Source organism: Watersipora subatra, chromosome 4 (assembly GCF_963576615.1).
Source record: "Watersipora subatra chromosome 4, tzWatSuba1.1, whole genome shotgun sequence".
In the NCBI taxonomy this organism is placed as follows: Eukaryota; Metazoa; Bryozoa; class Gymnolaemata; order Cheilostomatida; family Watersiporidae; genus Watersipora; species Watersipora subatra.
In genome coordinates this window covers 9,106,870-9,133,911 of record NC_088711.1, presented here as the reverse complement: position 1 = coordinate 9,133,911, position 27,042 = coordinate 9,106,870, and the positions used below count along the sequence as shown (strand labels likewise).

Here is a 27,042-nt window from a genome sequence, read left to right as displayed (position 1 = left end):
GGTAGTTTTTGTTAATACTATGCACGCAATATGTTACCTGCTAGACATGTAGTTTTGCAGTTTTTAGATCGCTCCGGAAAATAGTCTCATCGCAGAACGATTAATCATCAATAGGTCGCTTATCTAGTTGTGATACTCCGCGACCGCCGCTATCTGCAGCGAAAGATTTTGCGGCAGAAAATATTTTAATCGATATCTGATTATCAGTGCGACTTCATATTATGAAACTGCATAATATTTTATCGTTACGATATATCTGTTCATTTAAATAATCCACCAATTTTCCATTGATCGATGTGCAGCAAAATGAGCAAAATTATGTGGACTTCATTCCTCACACTCATTCAACTAATATGCTTATATACTATTTTGGTGGCATCGTCTCATCAATCAGGTATGTCTCTAGTTAAATCGTGTCTACCACCATTATTTCTACTAGTAAGAGCTATACTATGTAGCCTGGCATGGGTGTATTAATGCTAGGGTGTATTAATGTATTCTTACCTCAGACGAGGTAGAACTTCCTAGCGATTTAATTTAAATCTAAAGGGAAGCCTCTATTTATTGGGTTTGTTTTGAGTCAGGGTATAATTTTGAGAGCAGCACACCGCCGCTTAGGATTATTGAGTTTTGGTTGTGTGCCCTCTGATGTCTCGAATTGTTCGAGGCAAAAAGCTATTGTGGTAGATATTTTTGTTTGTTGTTACAGAGTTAGGCTCTTCCCTGGAGGCTCGTCTTGTCGTTATTGTCATATTTTCTCTGTCTTGGCTGATTTCATCGTATGCTTCAGAAAGGAAATGGTGTTTTTCTTCATTCTGAAGAATTCTAATGAGCAGACAGAGTTGGTGGCTTTTTTGCCTGTCTTCTAGTGATTTTATACCTAGCTGGTTTCTTGCTTCCGAAACACTTTCTCCACGCCCTCTCATGTTACTTATGAATCGTATAGCATCATTTTGTACTAGCTCTATGCATTGGATTGTGTTTTTATTGGTTGGGTCCCAGACTGCATCTGCATATTCTAGAATTGGTCTACATAGACTTGTGTATGCGACCAGTTTAGCCTCCTTTGGGGCGCTATACATCAGATGTTTAATGCCCCCCCCCCAGTATCTTCCTCGATTTACTACATTTGCTCTTTATGTGTTGATCGAATTTCAGATCCGACTGGATGATCACACATAGATATTTTGTGTCCTCTGTCCAGACAAGAGGCGAGTTTCCTAGGTTATGTGTAGACTGCTGGCTCATTGTACCAAAGCATATTGCTTGGCATTTTTTCTCATTGAATAGTATTTTCCATTTTTCTGACCAGTTGTACACTTCGTTAATGTTATTTTGGAATATTTTGGCATCCCCTGAACTATTAGCTACTTGGTAAATTAGTGTGCCATCAGCGTAAAGACTAACATTGCAGGATAAACTCTCAGGTAGATCGTTAATGTAGCATAGGAAAATGGTAGGTCCCAGTACCGAGCCCTGTGGGACTTCAGATGTTGCAGCACATTTCTGAGAACTCTTTCTGTTATGTACTACAGATTGTTGCCTGTCAGATAGGAAGTCGTAGATCCAGTTAATGATTTGTGTGTTTATCCCTGGTATGCTTTGTAGTTTTTCAAGGAGCAGTAGATATGGAACTTTGTCAAAAGCCTTTTTGAAATCCATGATGATGGCGTGAGTGGTATGGCCATCGTCTGCTGCTTTTGTCAGTTCGTTGTATGTGGCACAGAGCTGAGTTTGACAGGACACTCCCCTCCTAAAGCCATGTTGTTGGTGATGAAGTAGGCCTACATCATCAAGTGTCTTGTTTAGATAATGCAACACTATGTGTTCCATCACTTTACAGGGTATGCTTGTGAGTGATGTTGGCCTGTAGTTATTAGGTAACTCTGGGTCTCCCTCTTTATGTACAGGGGTTACATTGGCATATTTCCACTGTTCAGGAAGTTTTTTTAGATTTTAGAGACGCTTTGTAAATCAGTGCTAGTGCTTTCGCAGTGGTTGGCAGGTCTATTAGCATATCAGGTTTCCTAATTCCATCAGATCCTTGTGATTTTCTATTTAGCAAGTCACGTATGAGTTTCGCCACTTCACCAGTTGTTATGTTTAGACTGTCATCACTCTCTATCTGTTTAAAATCCCTGGCTAAATAACCATCTTGAAACTGGCTGTGGAAGAAGTGTTCAGTAGTTCAGCACATTGCTCAGGCTCAGAGTCTTTTGTGAGGATATTCTGACCGTCCCTAAGTGTTATCTGGTTTGATCTTTGGTTCTTGTCTGCACCAAAGGAGTTTGAAGGGCTTTGAGTTTCCTTTTTTAGTGGTTGATATATTCTATTTGTATAATATGGTTTTCGAATAGCCTCTAGCTTCTTTTTAGTTTTTCTTCGTGTTTGTTTGTATTTGAGTCTGTCAAATTCTGTACCAGTGTCCTTAGACCTAATATATGCATTTCTTTGTATATATTGGAGTTTTAGTGCCCGCTTGCTGAACCATTCTGGTGTAGATGGGTGTCTCGATTTTATCTCCCTTATTGGTACATACTGCTCATTACTTCTGGTTAGATTTTTAGTAAAGATATCCCACATTAGGTCAGGGTCAGTCAATTGAGCAAGTTCCTCATTTGTGTTTTGCATATCTACATGTATTTGAAATGCTTCCTCGTCTGCTTTCTTGTACTGTTTGATAGTATGTGGTCTAGGGAGAGCAGATATAATTTCTTGTTGAAGATAAAAAAGTGATCACTTGACTTTCATCCAGCTTGCAGTAGATATGTTTTTCTCTCAGAGTGTGGTTGTTAAACCTTTTGACAAATTCCCACTTGCTTTGCTCATCCTCAAATCTCACTTTTATTGGACGCTTTTGCTCTGCATTTTCTGTCTTTTTTCCAAGCCTCATTGCCTGTACAGGCACATTATTCTTGGCAAAGCAGTCATGTTTCATTATTTCTTGAATTTGCTCTATTGCTGTCTTATTTTCCTGCTCAATAATGCCAGTGACGATGGCATTATTTTTTCTGTTTTCTTCTTCTTGGAGTTCATGACTCTTTTCCATACGTGTTTTTGCCTGTTGGGCAACATGAGTATTTTTTGTTGATATTTTTTGTGTTTTTCTTTAGTACATCAGACCATTTCCCTCAATATCTTCTAGTCGTTTGTTGTTTGTAGTGAGCGACTGCACCATTTTTTCTATGTTGGCAATTTGTTGAGCCGTCTTTGCATTTATGGACTATGCTTTATCTTGTTCAGCAGGGTTGTTGAGCTCTTTTTGACATTCTGTGCAGTGCGAGTGTACACCTTTAGTGGCTAGCATTGTGTTCGAGGTTACCTCAGTAGGCTGTAGCTCTTGTAGTTCTTGTCAATCTTTAATGTAATAATACACTTTAGGATCAGCTGGGAATTCCCATAATTTTTTTTCAATGGGTGTTATATAGCTCAAATTCTAGTTAGGTCTACTCAGCCCTAAGGTTTTAGTTGGTTTAATTTTACAAAACAGATGAACAAAGCGAATATGGCGTTTGATTCAATATGCGAGTTATGGTTGCGTTTCGCTGTGTATTTACGGGCTCATCGTAGACTGGTGTTGGTGTGTCATAATAGCCTTTATTTATTGTATATATTTTTTTCGTGAGATAGTATAGTCTGTGGTACTTACGTCTAGTCTTTAGGAACTGTATACTCAACTCATCAGTTGCCCCTTTATTATATTCTTCATTGCCAATCCTACAGCTTTTTGTGGTACAACATGTGATTTTAAGATTGTAGGCAATCTGCCTCTCTGATGGTTTCTAAATGGCATCAAGTTATTTTTGTTCTAGACCACAGGGTTCATATTGAGCTTGTAGATCTATGACACTTTGAGAAGCATCGTACAGACTGTTTTATGTACCTTACTATTCTAGAGTTTTGATGACATGGCTTATTCTAGCTGATAAATTTGTGTCAATTGGTCTGCTTGTGTAGTCTGTATTGGTGGTTTCAAGTAGCGGCAGTGTCTAACATATACCTCAGCAGACAAATTGTGACGTTAAATATCCACTTTAAAATTTACCTTTATTGAAGGGTATTTTCCATTCGACTAGTTAATTGTGTTCTACATCAATGTCGGAATGAATGCAATGCTTATCTGCATTGTCAGGGGTTTTAAAAGAAACTAGTGTATCAGTAGAATATAAGTTTTTTAAATCTTACTACATGCAGAAGATAACAAAAGATGTCATTTTCAACGTAGATTCATGAAAAACACCAGGTATGACCAATTGTTAAGTTGAGGATATGCCCGGTATGAACATTTATTGTGTTAGATGGTAAGGGGGATGTCTGAGATTAACGTAAAGTGTGTGGGCTGGCATCTTGTTGAATATTTTAATGGTCTTAAATTCTTAATCAAGTAGCAGATGTCGCTTTATGGTTGAAAGTGCTTGACCTTTGAACAGGTTGGTTTCAATTCCCAGAAAGGGCACTGGTAGTTAAAAGGGAGGCGTTTAACATTAAAGCGCTCTAAAAGATTTTAAAGATTTGTTTAGTAGGTCCTACAATAAAACATGAAAATCTTTGTTTGACAACAATTGTAGCCTGTCTATTTCTCTGTAAGAATGTTGCACCATTTGACGGTTTCCATCAGGCATGAGCTGATGTCGCTTTCTTTTAGCAGTAACCCACGATGAAGCAAATAAATGTTATATATGATTTACTCTAACCAATACCATTTAATGGTTGATCTATTGAGCAGACCTTTCTTCGAGACTTCGGACTTATGAAACACTGCATCCATCTGATATTTCTGGCTCTTCTGCAACCAGAATGAGGAGATCTGTTTCAGCAGGAAAAAGCAAAAAACCTTTAGGCATAGAGAAACTTTCATTTAGTACCTCCGGAAGGTAAATAGTTATATCGTTGAATGCTGTAAGGTCACTTTGCACTGCCCAAGGCTTTTGTGTTATATGTTGTTAGTGTTTCTAGTTTTTGGCTGAGTGCCAGCAACTAACAGGATGATTATGTGACTAGATGATAGAATGCTAGTTTTTAGTTGGGTTTGCATATTTGCTAATTGTGTTATTTGGTTTAAGTACTGAGCTTATGTTTAAAATTATCTCAATATAAAAACTTAAAAAGTATAAAAAGATTACCAATAAAAAACTCATATGAGTTTTACATGGAGGTCGTTCATAGTATTATCTCGAGTTCTAATTCCAGCCAGTTGCTATTGCCTGTAGTTTCTAAGTGGGTTATAGTATTATAATTAGGTTCCAATTAGTGCTGCACGATAAAGCGATATAATTCGATGTGACGATATATTTCAGTGGATGATTTTATACTGGGTCAGTTTTCAAATCGATATGAATATCGAAGCCGATATTTTATCGAAATATCGGCTTATTTTATTTTGCAAAACTGAAGTTGTCTATTCTCCTCATTGTAAAGAGGAGACAACTCCAATTTTCTAACCGATATTAACCTATATCCTCTAATATCATTCATATTAAAGCCTAACGCTTTAAGTCGAAAGAAGACAACTCCAATGTTCGATATTTTTCGATATTCGATATATTTAAATACCAAATAATCAAACGTACATGCAAAGATATCGTGCAGCACTAGTTCCAATGCCAGACTGTAGCCATTACCTGCAGTTGAAATGGTCTCTCGTATTATTCTGGTTTTAGCTCTCTTAGTATTTGAGTCAATAGCGGATAAAGCGTGTCATGTTTTACGTTTGTACATACTGTAAAGAAGCAAGCCAATGTTTTATATAGTTATGTTCGCTGTCTGTGTCTAACCTTTGTAAGCACTTTGTTTGCTGAAAAGTTGTATTAGATTAGAAGTTGTGGTCCATCTTTTTAGGAGTTTCACTCTACTGCTCACAGAAAACCGAGACCTTTTTGGTCCTAACTTCAAAGTAACAACAGTTGAAGACGATGGGAACGAGGTGGACACCGAGTTTAATAGACATACATTTTACAAGGGAGTTGTTCAGGGTTAGAAGTTACATCATTATCACGTGTTTTATTGAAGTCAAGTCTAGCTTAACAGCAGCTCGCACCAAGCACCAATTAAATCACAGTTGAATTTAATGCAAGTTGTCATTAGTCTCCGTTGAAACATTGTTGTATTTAGCTGCCTGACTTTGTCTTTTCTTTATGTCGTAGGTGAGTCTAATTCAGAAGTCTTCTTCCATTGGGACAATGATGAAGCCATGAATGCAAAAATCACGACCACGACTGATACTTACTACATAGAGGTCAGTAACTGTATATTTCATGTTCCTATCACAACTTGTCTCGTTATAGTACATTTCTAATATTTGAATGCTGCGTGCCAGAAAAACCTCTTTCAGCCAGTGGGAATATGTACATATATGACAGGACATCAAATATAATGCTTACTTGTGTTCATTACTATTCACATTTTATTATCATCTAGCTAGTCTATAACAGCTTCATCCGTATTATATAAATATCACTGTTTGTTGGCCTTTTTGTTATCATCCCTGTGTCCAGTTATAGCGATTAAAAATCCGCTTTCGAGAGGATTTTAACTCGTGACATTCAATTCGCAAGTCTATAAACAAACGCGCATATCCACTAGGCTAAGCCATTCTTAGCAATACTAATGTTCTTAGCTTTTTTTTCCCTTGACTATTTTTTTAATTTTTAATTTTCAAAAGTGCTGTCTCAATTTCTAATGTGCCGTTACGCTCGTATTTCTGCTTTTGGTAAATCGGTAAAAGCTAAACACTTTTCACATGGACATTTGTATTATCTGGAGTAGGAATGTCCCCTACATTTTCTCTCCGGTTGGTCAGGCAAAGTATCAGACAAAGAAAGTCTGATACATTTTTACATTTGTACCAGTAGCGTCCATCAAAACTTTGAATACAACGAGCTTCTGCTGCAACAGGAATTTTTTTATACACACATTTTCATGTACTCATTGTTTATTTTTTCTCTTAATTTATTTGAACTGCACAAAACACTCTTCTCATGATATGAAGTTTAAAAGTTAGAATGGTAACTATATGTATATGTTAAATAAAAATGTTTTCTGCGCAAAGACTTTTTATTACTCGGGCAACGCCAGGCATTCATCTAGTTTTTGTACATACAGAACTTTAAATAGAAGATCATGTTGAGGAAATCTTCACTCATACTTATCATCTGTAATGTTTTTGTTACAATACGAAATTGTAGATAATAAGTAGTTTTGAAAGTCGAGTAGTCAGAAACCGAGTAGTCAGAAAATTGTGAGTAGAAAATAATCGATGGAGTAAAATAAGTTTTGTTTTGCTTCAGATGGTTTGTATTCACATTCTAACTAAATGTTATTCGTTGCTATGAGCACCTCGACGTTATTTAAGCCAACCGTGTCTTCTAGCAAGCTTGATACATACTATACATATACATACTTGTGCAACTTAAGCAGGAGTTAAGAGCCAGATGAAGGTAGAACTGAGTAATTTGTGGTGTTATTCCTGATTGTTGTTAATATTTCAGCCCTCGTATCTGCTTTTGCCGGAGTCCAACAACTACACTATGTTATCATATAAGGCATCTGATGTCATTTCTGATTCGTCAGACTCCGGGTGAGTTTTTCTGAGTTCAACTTGAAATGTTGAAGACATTTGTAAGCTATTATCAACAGCTCTAAAGTTATTCAATGTTCTACTAATTCTCCTGTTTATTGACAGAAGCTATTGCGGAGGAGTTAAACATGTTCCAGAAGAGCCACCGAATAACATCAGCTACTGGCCTACCAAACATGGTGAAACATCAGATGAAGAGAGAGGTAGCGTAGCCTACAGTATATCTTTTCTTCACAATTCACCATTAAATTTCATCATTCTTTCTATTTATTACTGCTCAAATGCTGATAATATTCAATAGATGGAGCAATATTTTCCAAGAAATCAGCAATGGTACGTTTCCTCCTCACCAGTAGCTCTAAATAGGCACTATGTTGACTAGAAACTATTATTTTGATCAGAAGAATCAAAAATTTTGATCAAAGAACCACAACATTGGAATTTGCTTCCCTTGGCTTCCCATTTACTCAGTAGTGTGTATTATAAAGCAAGAAAGTTAGACAGCTTTCCTTTTTCTAGGTTAATTAAAATTAGAAAACTCAACATATTTTGTTTGTATGATGTTTAAGCTGTGTGCATAATTACCAATGGAGTCAGGTTATCGTACTTTTCGGACTATAAACCGCACCCCTATATAAGCCGCATCTGCTTTATTTTCCAAAAACCGATAATAAAACAATACATAGGCCGCACCTTTGTATAGGCCGCAGAACTCAGGACGGTGCTTTTTAACACAGCAGTAACTTTGCTGTTTAAAACGAAACAGTGTCTAACGGCACTGTTTCGTATAAACCGACGCTTTTTAACCTAGTACCTAAAGGGGTGGTCACACGAACACCGAACTAAATGACGCAAAATGCCGAAGACATTTATGGCCGAAACGAACCATTTCGGTCCTGCTCGAAATTTCATGGCCGAACCCTTGTTCTTATTGGCAGGTTAAAATTTCTAGAATTCTAACGAGCAGTGTCACATTTCTCCTTTTAAGTGAGTGAGTTAAGTTAAAAAAGAAATGGGACGATAATTTTATTTCATTAAATAAACAACATGAAGCAATTTACGACAAGGTTCACCTGGACTTGTGATTGTGTTGCATAAATGTAAGATGTTGCACTTGAGTTTTGCATAAATATAAGAGAATGGTTGTGATTTTCTTTCGTGTAGAATATAAGTAATGTGTCATATTCATCCTGATGAAGGATCGTTGACTGATTTATTTATGTAAAACCACAGTACTATGATAAAGACTGTTTTTGTCTGTTATGTACTCAGCATAGAAAAACATTAATATGTTAATAAAAAATATAATTATGTTGATGGGAAGGGTTGGCAAAATCTTTGTATTGAGTGATTTATTTTGAGCAGCTGAACGATCTTCTGATAAATCTGCTGTGTAATTATAATTTATAATTGTTCCTCAAAGTCTTTTGTTTACAATAGAAATATTTAGCTCAAATACATAAAAACTACTAATGAAACCGTGTCCTATCTCTATACGTATGGTATCTAGGAAGTGAAGTGACTTCGGATGCCGTGTGACATGTGCCACAAACCGAACCAGCCTCCGAACCGATCCTACGTCGGTTCGGTGCTCGTGTGACCACGCCTTAATGGAACAGTATCGTTCGGTTAGTATCGTTATGGTTAATGCGCTCTAGCGGTCAAAGAAAAAGCTACAGAATAGCCGCACCCTTATATAAGCCGCATGGCTCTAATCATCAGAAAAAAGTAGCGGCTAATAGTCCGAAAAGTACGGTAGTTACAACCCTTGCAGTGATCATGTCACACTCAATAGATCTGGCACTTCAACAATATTCAATTAAGAGCATTTGGTTTTGTGACAAAACTTTTCAAGTTTTACCAGTAATAAGGTATCAACTCTTCTTCACTATTTACTAATTATAGAAATGGTAGTACGAAGATGACGGATATGATAAACAGTACCCAATTAGACTGATTAAACATTATTGTCCAGCAATATCTACCATATGCAAGTAATATAGTTTGTTCGCACTGCACAGGCTTCGCCACTCTAATACTTACCGTTTTATGGATAAACCTTCATTTTATTTATATTATTTAGCGGTAAGTAAAACTAGGGTTTAATATACGTGTACTAGCCTTTTATAATACCTCTTCTGGTTGTCTGTTGCATAGTTAGGGAGAAGAGGCAATCAGGCACTAGCAATAAAAACACATGTGGCTTGTTGCTAGTCATCGACAGCAGGTTCCTCGAGGAGATAATGGGTGGTGACAAGGCCAGAGCGAACAATTATGTGGTGAGTTATACTGTTTGGTTACACTTGTCAGACAGGGTATTGTCTTAACACTGAGTGTTGGTTGGCAGCATTAATCTATTACACACCTGACAGCTTGAGTGACATAATGTGTCTTGGTGTCTACCATCATACCTTTGATAAACCCTTATAGTTGATCTGTCTAAAATATGTCAAGGCTTTTTAGGGTCGCATTTATTCTTTAGCAGTCTTTTTTACATTGGTTTAAGATCTTACTTTAGGGATGGGTATGTAATCCCACCCACTGCATTTTTTAGACGTGTACTACAGTAATGATCATGGTTGAAAATCTGAACTCGCTCTTGTTCTTCTCTCTTGTATGGTTATTAATGAATTACAGGTGAACATGATAGCCAGGGTTAACTCCATTTACCGGGACAGCAAGTTTGGATCTTACACAAACTTTGGATTCCAAATAGATCGGGTTAGTCTACTGCTGTCTCTGCGCTGCTGCCTCTTTGGTGTTGCTTTCTCGATGCATCAGGCTGCCCATTATTAATAACATTCTGGTGGATTTTCATCACAACGTACAGAAGCATTTGATACAATCGAGCGTCAACATAGGAATATTTCCTTATTCTGTTGAAAACATGTTGGATCAAATATTTTTATACGAATAAATTGTATTTCGTTTAATTCATTCCAATGCCAAAAACAATTATAAATGTCTTAAGTAATTGAGTATAGCATTAAAACAAATGCATTATATCAAATTATTTAAATACTAAATATCAAAATCAAATTAGTATATAAAAAAAGGCAAGTAATCAATGAAAACGTTTTTAGTATTACCTTTTCATTATGATAAATACTACGATTTAGTGCATACTGCAGTGCAGTTCATACTGCAGTGTAGTTTGTACTGCAGTGTAGTATATTTTGCAATGTAATGCATATTGCACAGTAGTGCACACTGCAATTTAGTACTTACTGTTGTAGCATGTATACTACAGTGCACCACATACCAAAATGTGCTGCCTATTGCATAGTAGTCCATACTGCAGTTTCGTGCATACTGCGGTGTAGTGCATACTGCGGTGTAGTGCATACTACGGTGTAGTGCATACTGCGGTGTAGTGCATGCATTTGATGCTCTTCAATTATTTGCAGATCAAAATTCATACCGAGTACAGTAATGACCCTGATCATTATAACTATGGAGCAAGAAACATTAAGCTATCCAGTGACCCATCTGTTAGCAACCCTGTGAATGTCCTTCTAGATGTAAGGTGTATTGCAATTGTGAGCAGGAAAGGGGAGGCAACTCTGTGACTAGCTTGTTTTCTCACTTATCATAATTCGTATGCGTGAATATATTCTGGCTAAAGTTAACATCATCTGTACTTCAAATCGGGTTGTCATCATGTTATTTACCGAGTTGCCTTCCCTTTTCTTAACCTCCTGGTTGTGCCATTTTTTTTACGCAGTTAACTCTGGTGTTTTTAGATTACAATTGACTTGCAGACTTGCTATAAACGTGACTGTTCACGTGTCAAGTCAAGTAATTGTATGCCGGATGGGTGCGCGGCGCAGGACTTGTTGGATGTAAGATTTGCATGCTTCAAAAGCTTTGATAGCCTATAATCTTATGCGCATGTTGTGACGTGGGCCTTGTGTTTCTGTCATGTCAGTTAAAAGCCTTCCAGCATGTTGTAATCTGATTTTCTTTTACGATTTCTCACCAACTGTCTTTAAGGTGTCAGATCTGCTTATGTCGCTCGCAGCAATGTTTCTCATACTAATTGTTATAGTAAAGATGACCTAATGAAAGCAGAGTACATACAATCTTGTCTTTTCTCACACAACGGAGCTTCATGAATTGTCTGTGTCTCTATCTGGTAACGGATTAGGTTGTTGATAGGAATAAAATAAATCGGTAACAACTGCCACTATTTTCACTTGAGACTAAAAATAAATGCATTAGGTGTGTCAGCAAAGTTGGTATAAATTTTATGGGTGTTGAGTAGGGCCACCATGATAGGCTGCCTGAAAATGTATTCATTTGTCAAAGATTTTAATGTTGTTGTAAACCTTATCTGCTCCTATGTAAAAGTATTCGTTAAAGTTGATCCAACCCTCCTCAACTTTAGTATTGTCGCCAAAGGAAAGTCTCCTCTGATGTTGCTCCATCAGACGAGACTTTGTTATGGTCATTCATTGTCTACTAATGATACTATGTAGAAATAATCTGTAGTTCCCTGTAGTCCTGCTCCGCGTCACCTAATTATCAAAATAAATGCTTGGGAATACAGCTACCTCATCCTGCCTGACCAGTCAATTTCATTTCATGCTTGTTACAAACTCTAACTTTAGCAATAATTCGTAGCTGACAGGGTTAAAGTAATATCATCTGGCTGGATATTAGTAGTTTACAGTGGAAAGCGTTGAAAGGTTGGGGGAGGAAATATTTAGAATTCACAGGTGTGAGTGACAAGTAGAGACAACAACAGGAGGCATGGGGGACAATAACAAGAGGCATGGGAGACAACAACAGGAGGCATTCCGAGACAGTAGCAGGAAGGATGGGGGACAACAACAGGAGGCATGGGGCACAACAACAAAAGGCATGGGGGACAACAACAGGAGGCATAGGGGACAATAACAGGAGACATGGGGGACAATAACAGGAGGCATGCGGGGACAATAACAGGAGGCATGGGGGACAACAACAGGAGGCATGGGGGACAATAACAGGAGGCATGCGGCGACAATAACAGGAGGCATGCGGGGACAATAACAGGAGACATGCGGGACAATAACAAGAGGCATGCGGGGACAATAACAGGAGGCATGGGGGACAACAACAGGAGGCATGGGGGACAATAACATGAGGCATGCGGGGACAATAATAGGAGGAATGCGGGGACAATAACAGGAGGCATGTAACCATAATGAGACTCTGAAGTTAGCTATTAGTTAGATAGGTATAAATCAGTTTTTGATGTTGTTTTGGAAGAAAATTCTGAACAGGTTAATACAATACCGAATTTCATGTCTAATTCAAAGTGGGAGTTGTCCTCTTTTTTTACTCTAAGAATTTACTTCACATTATTCAGTGTACATGTACGTACTTGCTAAAAATGTTTTATTTTATACTCTATTTGATGTTCTGTCAGCATTCTTTTGTCTCTGTTGTTGCTATTGCTGTTGTTATTTGTTCCTTGAGGAGACAGGCGTTGCTCTTAAGGTCTACCTTTATCTTACAGGCGTTTGGTAGAGTTGATAAGGCTGGCGGCACCATATACACAGAGTACTGCCTTGCCCACCTCTTCACAGCATATGCTTTTCAGGATGGGGTGCTAGGTTTAGCGTATATAGCCTCTCCCAATAGTAATACATACGGTGGCATTTGCTCCAAGTGTGAGTATTTAGCATGAATATACCTGTATACAGTACACGCCAGTTTGTAGTCACACAAGAGTTGTTTAGTAGAATAGCCTCTGTTTTAAGCGTGTTTGCCCATTAAGTATATACAATGTACCACGCACTGTAATCACGCTAATGAAGAATTGACTAATGAAGTAGCCTGTGTTCCAAGTGTCAGTACCTAGTATCTATACGTATATATAAATCTCAAAGTTTGTGTGTACTTTGGTTTGTCCAGCTATAGCTACTAAAATTTTGAAATTAAAAGCTCACATCCTACTTGATTTGATCTCGGAACCTCTCGTTCGCTAGAAAAATATCTTACCGATTAAGTTATGTGAGATTGATGGATCCATTGGGCGATATATGTCGCTATTTGGGTAAAAATACGCATACTGCCCGGCCCAAAGTGATTTTATGCTTGCTCCCACACCTCTTAATTAGTAAGTTTAAATTACTAGCTTGCTCAAATTAGCCATTGGCAGTGTGCCAGGCTAATGGCAAATGGCAGGCAACTTCATTAACTGCCGCTGTTTCATAAGCTGTTTTCAATACTCATGCAACGCCGGGCATTTCTCTAGTCTACATATAAATTTAAGTGTTTATTTGTTAGTTTGTCTGTCGTATGTCTAGTTATAGTGATAAAATCTGCTAACAAAAAAGCCGCTTCGCACTGGAATTGAACTCTAAAACTTCTGTTTTTCAGACAGGTTGATACGTAACGGATTATAAGTACAATTATTTCAAGCCACGGCAAGCTAGCTGTGTGGCTTAGTGATGGCGCGCTTGGCTTAACATCTGTGCATACACAGAATTTATGGGTTCAATTCCTGTGAGGTGCAATCTTCTTTCTTAACAGATAGAAGGAAGGACACGGCTCTTATTATAGTAAAGAGTTAGACTAGCTTAAGTTACTCAATTTCATTGAATGAAGAAACTTGGCCAACCAATGGCAACTACATTATCTACAACTATTTATGAGCTACATATTTTAAATCTTCAACGAATGTGTAGAAGAAGTAGAAGTAAGAAATGTTTTTCAACATAGCTTTAGCTATACCTCGAGCTTTAGCTATACCTAGAGCTTTAGCTATACCTAGAGCTTTAGCTATACCTAGAGCTTTAGCTATACCTAGAGCTTTAGCTATACCTAGAGCTTTAGCTATACCTAGAGCTTTAGCTATACCTAGAGCTTTAGCTATACCTAGAGCTTTAGCTATACCTAGAGCTTTAGCTATACCTAGAGCTTTAGCTATACCTAGAGCTTTAGCTATACCTAGAGCTTTAGCTATACCTAGAGCTTTAGCTATACCTCGAGCTTTAGCTATACCTCGAGCTTTAGCTATACCTCGAGCTTTAGCTATACCTAGAGCTTTAGCTATACCTCGAGCTTTAGCTATACCTAGAGCTTTAGCTATACCTAGAGCTTTAGCTATACCTAGAGCTTTAGCTATACCTAGAGCTTTAGCTATACCTAGAGCTTTAGCTATACCTAGAGCTTTAGCTATACCTAGAGCTTTAGCTATACCTAGAGCTTTAGCTATACCTAGAGCTTTAGCTATACCTAGAGCTTTAGCTATACCTAGAGCTTTAGCTATACCTAGAGCTTTAGCTATACCTCGAGCTTTAGCTATACCTAGAGCTTTAGCTATACCTAGAGCTTTAGCTATACCTAGAGCTTTAGCTATACCTCGAGCTTTAGCTATACCTAGAGCTTTAGCTATACCTAGAGCTTTAGCTATACCTCGAGCTTTAGCTATACCTCGAGCTTTAGCTATACCTAGAGCTTTAGCTATACCTAGAGCTTTAGCTATACCTCGAGCTTTAGCTATACCTAGAGCTTTAGCTATACCTAGAGCTTTAGCTATACCTCGAGCTTTAGCTATACCTCGAGCTTTAGCTATACCTAGAGCTTTAGCTATACCTCGAGCTTTAGCTATACCTCGAGCTTTAGCTATACCTAGAGCTTTAGCTATACCTAGAGCTTTAGCTATACCTCGAGCTTTAGCTATACCTCGAGCTTTAGCTATACCTAGAGCTTTAGCTATACCTCGAGCTTTAGCTATACCTAGAGCTTTAGCTATACCTAGAGCTTTAGCTATACCTAGAGCTTTAGCTATACCTAGAGCTTTAGCTATACCTCGAGCTTAAGCTATACCTAGAGCTTTAGCTATACCTAGAGCTTTAGCTATACCTAGAGCTTTAGCTATACCTAGAGCTTTAGCTATACCTAGAGCTTTAGCTATACCTAGAGCTTTAGCTATACCTAGAGCTTTAGCTATACCTAGAGCTTTAGCTATACCTAGAGCTTTAGCTATACCTAGAGCTTTAGCTATACCTAGAGCTTTAGCTATACCTAGAGCTTTAGCTATACCTAGAGCTTTAGCTATACCTAGAGCTTTAGCTATACCTAGAGCTTTAGCTATACCTAGAGCTTTAGCTATACCTAGAGCTTTAGCTATACCTAGAGCTTTAGCTATACCTAGAGCTTTAGCTATACCTAGAGCTTTCAAATATTTGAATTGTGCATTGACAGACACACAGAAATAAGCAAACACCTTCATTTAAAAGTTAAAATGGTAAATGTTTTTATTACCCGTGCAAAAATGAATATTTAGCTAGTATATTGCTAGTATATATGTGATTGCACAGAAAGCACTCATGGAGTAGTCTGGTGACATTGTTTCTTTATAATCAGCGAAGTATATTTAAAATTATTCTTGCATTGGGTTAATTATTGAACAGTGATATAGAATAACCTAAAAACTCGAGATGTGATATTCTTACTGGAAAGAACACGGTTACTTGAAGATGTTGGGGCAGAGTTTACATATTTAACATCAATTGTTATGGGGCAGGCAACCTTAATTTTATTCGGAAAAGTTTTCTTGTGGACGATTTACAATGACTCGCTGCGGCAGTTCATGAGCAGCAACGTTTATCAGTGAAAAGTGATAATCTAGTGATAATTGTGTAGCCAAGTGTTTATTCAACTAATTTGAAAATTCACTGCTCTGGGTAACACGTATTTACCTAGTCGTTTTCTGTTCAAGGTTTTTGAAGAAATTAGTTTGAGGTTGTCAAATATCTGCACTAGCACAAACTTTATCACTAACATAATCATGGCTCTATTGTCTTCACACCTAATTTATTGAATACAAATTGCTAAACGAATCGGAGATTGTTCTGTGCCGCTGTCTATCAATACGAGTGATAATATACTACTAGCTCGAAAGTCAGCAAAGTGTAATATTAGTTGAACTTTTGGTCTTTTGTTGAACAAATATGAAAAAGAGCACAATTAGTATATGATTTTAGATGCAGTAGCTGTATGATAGTAGCTAAACCTTTGTTATATATGCATTTGTGAAATATTGCGTACTCGGCAATTGAATACGCAGTCGTCACTATTTCAACATTCCATTTCATCAAGCGCAGGCTAGGCAAGGCAAGTCTATCATTGGTTATTACCGTATGTATGTATGAAGGTTTTAGAATTCCTGTGTTACACCTTTAGAGCAGCGACTTTTGGGTTACTTGCAGCGTACTACGACTCATCTTTGTCTGCTCAAGTCTATCTCAACACTGGTTGGAGTTCGGCTCTCAACAGGAAGTCGGAGAAGATACTCACTCAGACGGCCGAGATTGTGCTCGCACACGAACTAGGTGGGAGCTCTCTACAATACTCTGCTCATTAACTGTTTCTATGGCAACCAAACAGGCAAACTACCCTTCTCTCATTCGCTAGAGTGGAGTGGTTGCAGAAGTTGCGAATGTAGTGCTATCAACTAGGCTTACATTGTAACATGCGTCACTCTCCAACATATTGGATATGGCAGGTTAAAGTAACAAATTTTACAGAAAGGATAGACAACACAGCATTAACCCCTCTCTCCTCTTGCTTTTTAATTGGTTGTACTCCAGGCCAGACGCGTAGCATTACAGGGCAATGCTGTCAGTTCATGTTAGTCTATGTTGTACAGAATTATGCTTTTTAATTGGTTGTACTCCAGGCCAGACGCGTAGCATTACAGGGCAATGCTGTCAGTTCATGTTAGTCTATGTTGTACAGAATTATGCTTTTTAATTGGTTGTACTCCAGGCCAGACGCGTAGCATTACAGGGCAATGCTGTCAGTTCATGTTAGTCTATGTTGTACAGAATTATGCTTTTTGTTATCACATAGAAGATAATCGAATAGACAGCGTGATAGATCACGTAAATACTCAATCATTAAGCTATAGGGTTGACATGCTAGCTCAATAATGAACTACGTGAATGCATTGTAGGACACAACTGGGGCAGCGAGCATGACCCAGACACAAGCGTGTGTTCCCCACCAGATGGTCAGGGGGGCAAGCACATCATGTACACATACTCCGTCAGTGGGTTCGACCCTAACAACAAGGTAGAGTGCCACAATCAGGGTGAAATTATGGTTATGTTCTACTGGCTAGAGTTTCGGCAGCGCCTTAGTCATGCTGTTTCTGTTTTAGAAATTCTCCTCGTGCAGTTCAGCGTCTATAGGACAAGTTCTTAAAAACAAGAAGTCTGATTGTTTCTCAGGTTAGCAGATGTTTACTGGACTCGCTGTTTCCAGCACGCTGAGCATGTTAGCAACAGCTGTCACTGTGGTTGCATTTATATTGAAGGAGGTGTTGGAGAGCACTGATAACGGTTTGAATAGTCGAGTACACTCACTGGTTTTATAAGTATATAGAAAATAAGTTTTCATTTTTAATTCTTTTGCCAATTTGCGATGTTCATTTCACTCCCCAATATCAGGTTCTTTCATTATGTAGAATTTGGAATGCGATATAGTATTTTAATTTTCTCATTAAGTCTGTATTTCTACAGATATAGGCTGCCTGTTAGTGCTGACTCACCTATGAAGTAAACTGACATCGGGTTCCTCATTACTCAGAACCGTCCATGTTCATTACACAAACGCATCACGCAATGCTTAGATTGATGAGAATAGACAACTCCTAGTTTAGAGTTACTAGCTTTAGTTGTTGTTAATCAAGTAAAGAGCTGAAACATTGAATGGATACATATGTTATAACTAGATACTAATAGTGTTTAATATCGTAGTCTCACAAGGAACACACGAACACTGATACTGATAATGGCCAGTAAAAATTACTGTACAATCATCAAATACATATAGTTCACCCTCTGGCAGGGCTATCATTGTAAACTGTCTGCTCAGCCTGTGTCGCTCAAATGTTAGTTGAATCTGAGCGATACATTGGCTCAGAGATGCATTTCGTGCTTTAGAGATGACGAGCAGCACGAAGGGGAACTTTCGGCGAGATGAAGATGAAGAATGTGATGCTGGGCTGAACGGAGACTCCTGTTGTACCGCTGACCAGAGATATACCGCAGGGTCCACCTGCAGGTCAGATAATTAGATGTCTCTTCAGAGAATAATATTTGGAAAGCTAAAGTGCTGCCAACTTGTGAGATACAATTTAAATACTTCGCAATATTTATTTTGTATGTTAAAACCGTCATACGCTGCAGCAAATATTTTTATAGGAATATTTACATTTCATTTAATTCATTTCGCAGCTTAAAAACTTAACGGTAAATATTTCAGGTAATTGCATGTAGTGTGCAAACAAATACTTGATGTAAGACTATATTAAAAGACTAAATTATATATAATAAACTGAATACATAAAGTAATAATCACTTAATGAAGTTTTATTGTTATTTTACATAGAAAATGTTTGAATTGAGGTGTCGCCTTAATTATACTGGAAATGGACGGCGTTCAGTAAACTTTAAATTAGCATAACATATTTTTTTTTTATATTGAATATTTTCGAATTTTTTCATGACTTATCATACCCAACCTCTACTTTAGGGTATTTGTTTTATTTTGTCACACAATTTTCCCTATTTTTTTATGATAGCAATTAAGCAGTTTTCGGGATTTTTTATATACCGTAAATTCCGGTGTACAAGTTGAAAATTTGACACCAAATTTCAAGCTTGAAAATCCATCCTCGATTTATACGGCGGTCATGTTTTTCATGATTCTAATTCTAGTAAAATTTAACTTCAAAAACTTATCGCAAATTAAAATTACATGATATGACAGGGATTTATTTATAAAATATTAAAATACTAGTAATCCTACTCAAAATGAAATGGATCAAACACAATGTCTCATTCAAATTGTGTTCGTATAAAATCTTCTGGAATAACGTGTTTTTTTCTAATTTAATGCTTTATTCGCAGTATCTGTCTACAAGCCTACTTAGGTAATCCATTTGACACATTCACTATTATATATCCATCCTTGTTCTTGTACATGGTTCATGATTCCTGACAGAAACCTATTTTTCAGAACGGCTTTTCTTTAAAAACATACTCATTATCAAAGATAGCAGTTTCGTTCTATTGTCGAGGCGGGCTAATATGAAGTATTGTTTTTCGTTCTTTGTGGTCGTCACTAGAACTATCGTCTCTTGTCCTTTTGTTAGTTGTTGTACGTATTGCCAAAGACACAAAAAACATGGGTGTTTTTGCTGATGGCGTTTTTGAATGCCTTTTCTTTAGCTACGCATCGCCTGCCTCTGATGCCGACCGAACAATTAACAATCAAATAATTTGAACCAGAGAAATGGGTCGACTTATTCGGCAGCTACATGTCAAAATCAGTATTTCTAAACCATACTTTATATCTCGACTTATATACCTGGTCAACTTGTTTGCCGGAATTTATGGTAATTAATTTGAAAATGCATGATCACTGAACTGGTCATAGTTCTGTACACACATACACTAACATGTCTATAACATGCCTATGGCAATGATTTGTTCGTGCAAAGTTAACGTTTCAAAGTCACCACATGTAACTTTTCATTATCTGAGTTTTGTTGCCCGTAGCAGAGCTGGTCAGGGCTGGTTCTGGCCAATTTGAAACCTTTTGATATATCCAGTGAGCTATGATAGTCCGCGTTGATTTTCATCTCTGCTTTTTAGTGACTTTACCACTTGGAATTTTTTTTCTTATTCTGTACAGTTTGTCTATCTGTAGCTACACAGTCAAACCTCAGTAGTGCGATTGGTGATGCAGTAGTTACCTGCACCATCAAAGATACACCCAACCCTCTGCTTACTAATAACTTATTTAGTTTTTTCTTTTTAAATAGTTTTGGTATACTTTTTAAATTATATATATTATTTATTATTATTAAATTAAATTATCTGAAGTATTTATCATAGAGTTTTTGGACTGTGGAACGAATTTAACCAAATATAGTGTATTCTTATGGAAATATTGGATTCACGATGTGACACAAGCGAAGAAACTCTTAGAACAAATAACTTTCTATGTCAAGGTTTTAATTCACTTGAGCGTTCGTATTTGAATTATTTAGTGTCACAAATGATGTCTGCTGCAAGGATTGCCAGATTAGGAAGGCCAAGGGAAACCTGTGCGCTACCGAATCTGATCTTACCTGCATCGCTAACTCTACTTGTGATGGATTATCACCCAACTGTGAGATCAAATTTAAGGATACGGGTGACTACTGTCAAGATGGATAGTAAGTATTCATCATCGGCTCATTAGTTGGATATTGAAGAGCTTTCTTTATCTTTGGTAATACAGTAGACGCTGCTATAATGTGCACCTCTTATAACGTAAATTCCACATAATTGAAAAATTAATGTAAAGTTTTAACGTTGTGCTAGTAAAAACCTCCATATAACATGAAGAGTCGATGCAAGTTCTCAAATTCGATTTAAATAACGAGAATCTCGTTGTTTGCCTTAAAATATCGCTTTCCCTCTTTACGCACTTGGGAGCAAAAAAAGTTGTATTATATGGGTATTATATATATATATATATATGGGTATTAGATATATGGGTATTATGTATATATGGGTATTATATATATATATAGTATATATATATATAGTATATATATAGTATATATATATATAGTATATATATAGTATATATATATATATATATAGTATATATATATATAGTATATATATAGTATATATATATATATATTGTATATGTACATGTATATACTATGTATATATACTATATATATATATATATATATATATATATATACTATATATATATATATGTATACATTGGTATTATATGTATATAGTATATATATAGTATATATATAGTATATATATATAGTATATATATAGTATATGTATATATATAGTATATGTACATGTATATACTATATATACTATATATATATATGTATACATGGGTATTATATGTATATACTAGTCCCTAGGCAGTTTAGTGCGCCATGAGATAAAACACAGATAATAAGTAACTGCACAATAATTCAGCACTATATAAAAGTGATCAATTGATGCAGGTGTTAGAGTCCAGCCTACCTAGCTAAATGTCACGAGTAAGTCCCGTCGAAAGCTATCTTTTATCCTAACCTTGAACCCTGGTGACAGGTAGATGGATGGACAGAAAGGCACCACTCTTATTATAGTAAATGTAGGTTTTTGTTTACTTTATTTTAGACATAAAATATTTTTTATTATTTTTTCTTTACAGAATAGACCTTGCTGTCTAGAAAAAATGAACAAGTCGATGTAAATTAACATATAACCTCCTTAACTTATTGTGAATTTACCGTAATCATGTACCCTTAACCGAGTAAACTTGATAAAAAAAATGTGGGAAAGTTGTCTATACAAACATAATACTACAGTTACTATACAGTCATTTCATGGGAAAGTTGTCTATATAAACATAATACTACAGTTACTATACAGTCATTTCATGGGAAAGTTGTTTATATAAACATAATACTACAGTTACTATACAGTCATTTGATTAAGTCGAGTTTTTTCCTTCGAATGGCCAACGAGGTGAGCTTGGGACGATTTTGGAATGGATTAGGCAATGTACATGTATTTCACTGTTCGTACACCGTAACATTTATGTAACATAAACATTCTCGGAACGGAATATTTGCATTGTAGGAGCGTGTACTGTGGTATGATATTCTTTTTTACTTGCAGCCTGAATAACAGGTAGTTTTAATATTTTCTTAGGTCAGTTGTAGCCAGTTTTGTTGCGTTACACGCTACTGCTTTACTGAGAGTTATGTCTGCCATCAGGTCACGATATATTTTAAAAGGCACTAATTATAGTGACTTTTAAAAAGTAACCTATCATGCTTACACTTGCAGTATCGTTGTGCTCACATATTACTAATTTGTTCAGCGGTCGTTGCCTGAGCGTTAGTGAAGAAGATCCTTCTGCCAAGAGATGCTACCCACTACCTCAAGTGATTGGCTTAGATAGCTGCGTATGTGAAGGTAAGTTGATATCTGCTGATACCTGACTGTATGGTCACAACTAAATGCATTTAACTTTTGATAACATCGGTCACTAACTTTTGATAACATCGGTCACTAAGTTTTGATAACATCGGTCACTAAGTTTTGCTTGAAAACCACCCTACAACTAGTTCAAGTTTTTAGTTTGATGCCACGGTGAAAAATTGCCGTATGTGAATGGAGGCTGTAGTCTCTTCTGTTGCTAAACTCACTGGACCATTTGATCCCTAACAAGAGACAATAACTCCTCTTGAGAACACTCACAGTCATCAAAGGCAGAGACTTATGATAACTGACTTCATTGGAGCACACTTATCATTCTTGACATTTTTAAAACACACTCCACTCTTTGCTGCGATCTGACCTCTCATGAGTTTAATGACCTTTTTGGCAACTCCGTGACTTCTTTGAAGCGCTGTGGCAGAGCTTTTAGCTCATTCCTGTTTTTTGAGTAGAGATGGACAATAAATACAAGATAGGATATGCTAATATTCTATCTTTGGGAGTTGTCTTCCCGATATATCGAGTTACTGATAACTACCGGATATTGGTGATGCAATCAACTACCTACTGAAATAAAATAACTATCAACCTATCGGTCAAATAAAACATTGAGTTGACAGAAAAAAATTTAAAAAAATCTCAATAATTGTCAAGGGAACAAGGATTGGCATGGCATAAGATCTACTGAAATGATAAGATTATGTGTGTGCAAAAATAGTCTTCAAAAAATTCAGTTGGATGCTTAGGCTTCAGTCAGCATTTATTAGGATAAAGAAAATACCTTTGATTCATTAACAAAATTACAGCCACAACCATCGTGATATCGTGATCCATGAATAAAAATGATGAACTGCAGAAAAAAAACAATCTGCAGCAAAACAAGTTGACAAACATTATATTGAGGTGTGAACTATCGATGAGTAAAAGAAACTACTGGTAAGATCGATAACACGATAGGGCAGTTTCACTTCGATTTATATTATTGAGAAGACAACTACCGAATATCGCTATCTTGTCCATCCCAATTTCTGAGCATATTTAGGGTAGTATACTAACATCTACTGTATGTCTTAGTCGTCCTTGAGTACAAAGACCTCTTCTGTCATCACTGATTTCACTGGTATCATTATTAATTCATGCTGCCTGTTCAAGTTTTTGTAAATTCCTTTTACTCGATATATTTGTAGGGGTGCTTGATGAGTGCAAGCTTTGCTATAGACCTACAGCAGGGCCTCAAGGCTGTATTCCCTTTAATCCGAATGATTTAAACGACTATGGTAAACGATGCCCAGACAACTCTACCATATTTTGTACCAACAACGATCATAGAATCATGCCGTATGATGCAGTTACACTGGGTGGAGGGGAGAGCTACATACTTCTAGTCAACTCTACTTGCCTCGGAGGTTACTGCAGTGATAATGTATGTCACATGTCGTGTTTACAATTACACTTGTGAGTTACTGCAGTGATAATGTATGTCACATTTTGTGTTTACAAACACACTTCTGAGTTGCTGCAGTGATAATGTATGTCACATTTTGTGTTTCCAAACACACTTCTGAGTTATATATCGCAATGGCGATCTAATAGTTCTGTCAACCCTGGTGCTTCCAACATCATCAAGACACAGATACATTGATATATTGAGGTGTGAACTATCGATGAGTAAAATAAACTACCGGTAAGATCGATAACTCGATAGGGCAGTTTCACTTCGATTTATATTATCGAGAAGACAACTATCAAATATCGCTATTTCTTTACTCGTATATGTAGGCATATTTTGATCGGAGTTAATTGAAAAGTATCAATAGATTGCTCGTTTATTCTTGCATACACTTTTGGCTGTAGGGAACATGCATCAGACAGTCTACAGATATAGTTGCTCGGTTTTGGGACTTTTTAACTCATCTCGATAACAGAGCATTCGGTAAGTAGAATTGTAGAGATGACTCTTCAGAGGTAATCGTCTACATGCAAATGTGCTTAGACTTTTGTTCTACTAGCATACTTGTAGCAATGCTGAGCAGTTGTATAGGAGGAGTTTCTTAGACAAAACCAACCGGTAACCTTGCATTCAAAATATGCTTAGGGTTGCGATGCAGTGTAGTTGGGCACTGTCTAAACCTGCTGCCTAAATAACTAAGCTTATTGTGTCGGTGTCGCGATAAAAAACTTGATGGAATTGAGGAACTGCTGACTTTCTGTAAACTCAGATTAACTTGTCGCGGTACTGCAAAGATGTGTGATTAAATAGATTCGTTATGAGTGAAAATATCAAGTTCTAAAAATATCTACCATAACTCGCTCAGATAAGAAGACTGACATTGAAGTATGTTATCAAAATATTTCAATATTTAAAATGTAATTTCAAAAATATAATCAGAGCATGTTATTATATATTCTACTTATATTAATGTAATATAAGTAGGATATAATTCTAGTAGTGTTGTGCTTTGAAACTTGATAGCTGACTCAAATATTTTAACATAGCTCAAAACCGACCTAGTAGTACTGTATCTAGCATCTCCACATCCTTGGAAGGAATTATTATGAGTGAAAATTTCAAGTTGTAAAAAATATCTACCATATCTCGCTCAGACAAGAAGATAAACATTGAAATATTTTTTAAAAGATCAAATCATTTTTGCTTAGGTTGCCTTCTGTGTGCAAGCAAACTAAAATATCTTATACATAAGTAATTACAGTAATGCTAACTGCCATGAGATTTGAATACTGTCTCCGATATAAAGCATCAATGATGTGCATAAGTATTATATCCAACTTGGATGCTAACAGCATTCAATATCTAATAACTCTGTTCCTTGTCAATGTTGAATTTTTCTTCTGACCATAACCCATTACAGTCCTCCATACTGAATCTGACTGTCAAACATAGACCTATTAACTATACTAGATACTATACTACATATACTATATTAAGTATAGTTAATAGGTCTATGGTGTCAAATATCAATACCCAATACAGCTATTCCAGTATTTGCTAGAAAAGTTCCATTGTCTAATAGTATTGTTCTAATGATTATTAAGTCTCAGTGTTATTGGGCCTCATGCCTGTTTCATGGATTTGTTCTCTCTTTCAGTCGAGTTTATGGAATCGAATATTGTTGGCACAGTCTCTGTGTTTTCCTTCATTCTATGGTTACCATGTGTCATCGCCGTCTATTGCTACGTAAGTGTGACTTTGTACATAGATAAGGACGTTATCTCAATACATCCTAAGAGAATTCTATTGGCACATTAAAAAAAACCTTGTTGTTGTCTCCTTCAAACAACCTCTACTTATTTCCTAGGACAAGAAACAAGCCAAAGAAGTGAAGCAAAGAGATAACTTTGTTAGATCTATGGTAAGCTGATTGTCTATTACATTATTGTCATCAGTAGTACTATTGCCAGGTTGATTATACTGAGATTAAGTTGGCTGACTTGTTCATGTTCATCTCAAGCTAGACTATAACAAAGAGTAATTTATTTTTTGACAATTTGTTTTGTTTAATGAAGTTAGAGAGAATTTTGAAATACTTAGTTTTTATCAACGATTTAGGCTTCCTGACACAAGCATTATAGCAGTCCGTACTCAAAAATTATGTGGATGTGTGAGTTTATTACAAAGATGTTTGTTTTGCAGTCATTAAAAGGTAAAACTTTCACCAATGGCTAAGCTGCTGACCTATCACATCCCAGCGCTGTTGATCCGTATTATCTCATATATATAAAGATCAACCTTTAGACTGCCAAATGCTGCTCGTGTTTAGATATTCCATCTAATCCAGGAGTTGGTTTAGTGTGTGGTGAATGCTGTTTATAAATCAGTCAGCTGTGATCTTGAATGCTTGTAGTTATCTAGATATGCAAGGCACAAGCTTGTGCAAAACGGTTTGTTGCTTACAGTGAGAGAGGATAACTCTTGTGTCAATTATCTGTTAGCATATGCTGTTACTACATAGCATAGCTGGATGTAGAATTCAACTCGTAAAATTCAACTCTCAGCTCGCTGCATGTGTGCAATCCATGCTTTATTGATACCCTAGAAAGATAGAACCTGCATCTATCCACATATGAATCTCACTGAAGGCTCCACATGTCCTTTCGTACAACCTTCCTACTCCTTTCTGTAAGAACCTGTAACTGGTTTGTTTACCTGATACAGAAGCGGCATCAAGGAGAAGACAATAGGATGGTGAGCAGGCCGATGATGCACTGAAGGAGATAACACACTTTCCGCGTACGACTTAACTTCAGGCAAACCTTGATCATATATTAATTTTTTTAAACTAAAGACCTCCGACTTCTAATGTCTGATGCGATGCGATCAAGTTTTTGAATTAGCATCATTTTATTTGTATTTTTACCCAATCCAGTTTTTGTACATGGACAATCGTGCGTCCTTGTTTAGCTATCATTCCTGCTTTTTGCACT

The 27,042-nt window shown here is 36.7% G+C and overlaps 1 protein-coding gene across 3 annotated transcripts; it reads left to right on the top strand.

Annotated features, from left to right (window-relative positions):
* The first annotated feature begins 126 nt into the window (after positions 1 to 126).
* On the top strand, positions 127 to 26,908 carry LOC137395210 (ADAM 17-like protease). 3 transcript variants are annotated; one of them, XM_068082054.1, is made up of 21 exons: positions 127 to 394; positions 4,727 to 4,874; positions 5,839 to 5,972; positions 6,144 to 6,235; positions 7,488 to 7,576; positions 7,682 to 7,779; positions 9,734 to 9,855; positions 10,214 to 10,297; positions 10,984 to 11,097; positions 13,080 to 13,233; positions 16,783 to 16,905; positions 17,529 to 17,647; positions 17,736 to 17,805; positions 18,520 to 18,640; positions 20,634 to 20,801; positions 22,481 to 22,575; positions 23,787 to 24,022; positions 24,454 to 24,532; positions 25,707 to 25,795; positions 25,917 to 25,970; positions 26,774 to 26,908. In XM_068082054.1, the coding sequence occupies exons 1-21, from the start codon at positions 295 to 297 to the stop codon at positions 26,825 to 26,827; spliced, it is 2,343 nt and encodes a 780-aa protein (XP_067938155.1). In that variant the 5' UTR covers positions 127 to 294; the 3' UTR covers positions 26,828 to 26,908. The 3 variants fall into 3 exon arrangements, with proteins under 3 accessions (XP_067938155.1, XP_067938156.1, XP_067938154.1); XM_068082055.1 differs by lacking the exon at positions 10,984 to 11,097 and adding an exon at positions 11,320 to 11,418 and having other exon boundaries at positions 7,682 to 7,794; XM_068082053.1 differs by having other exon boundaries at positions 7,682 to 7,794.
* Positions 26,909 to 27,042: the final 134 nt, after the last annotated feature.

Bases quoted from the DNA above. Each gene is read 5' to 3' on its own strand.
- LOC137395210 (XM_068082053.1), top strand. From the start codon at position 295: ATGTGCAGCAAAATGAGCAAAATTATGTGGACTTCATTCCTCACACTC. The intron at 7,577-7,681 runs GTGAGTTTTTCT...GTTTATTGACAG, and splicing joins TCTGATTCGTCAGACTCCGG to AAGCTATTGCGGAGGAGTTA. The intron at 13,234-16,782 runs GTGAGTATTTAG...GGTTACTTGCAG, and splicing joins CGGTGGCATTTGCTCCAAGT to CGTACTACGACTCATCTTTG.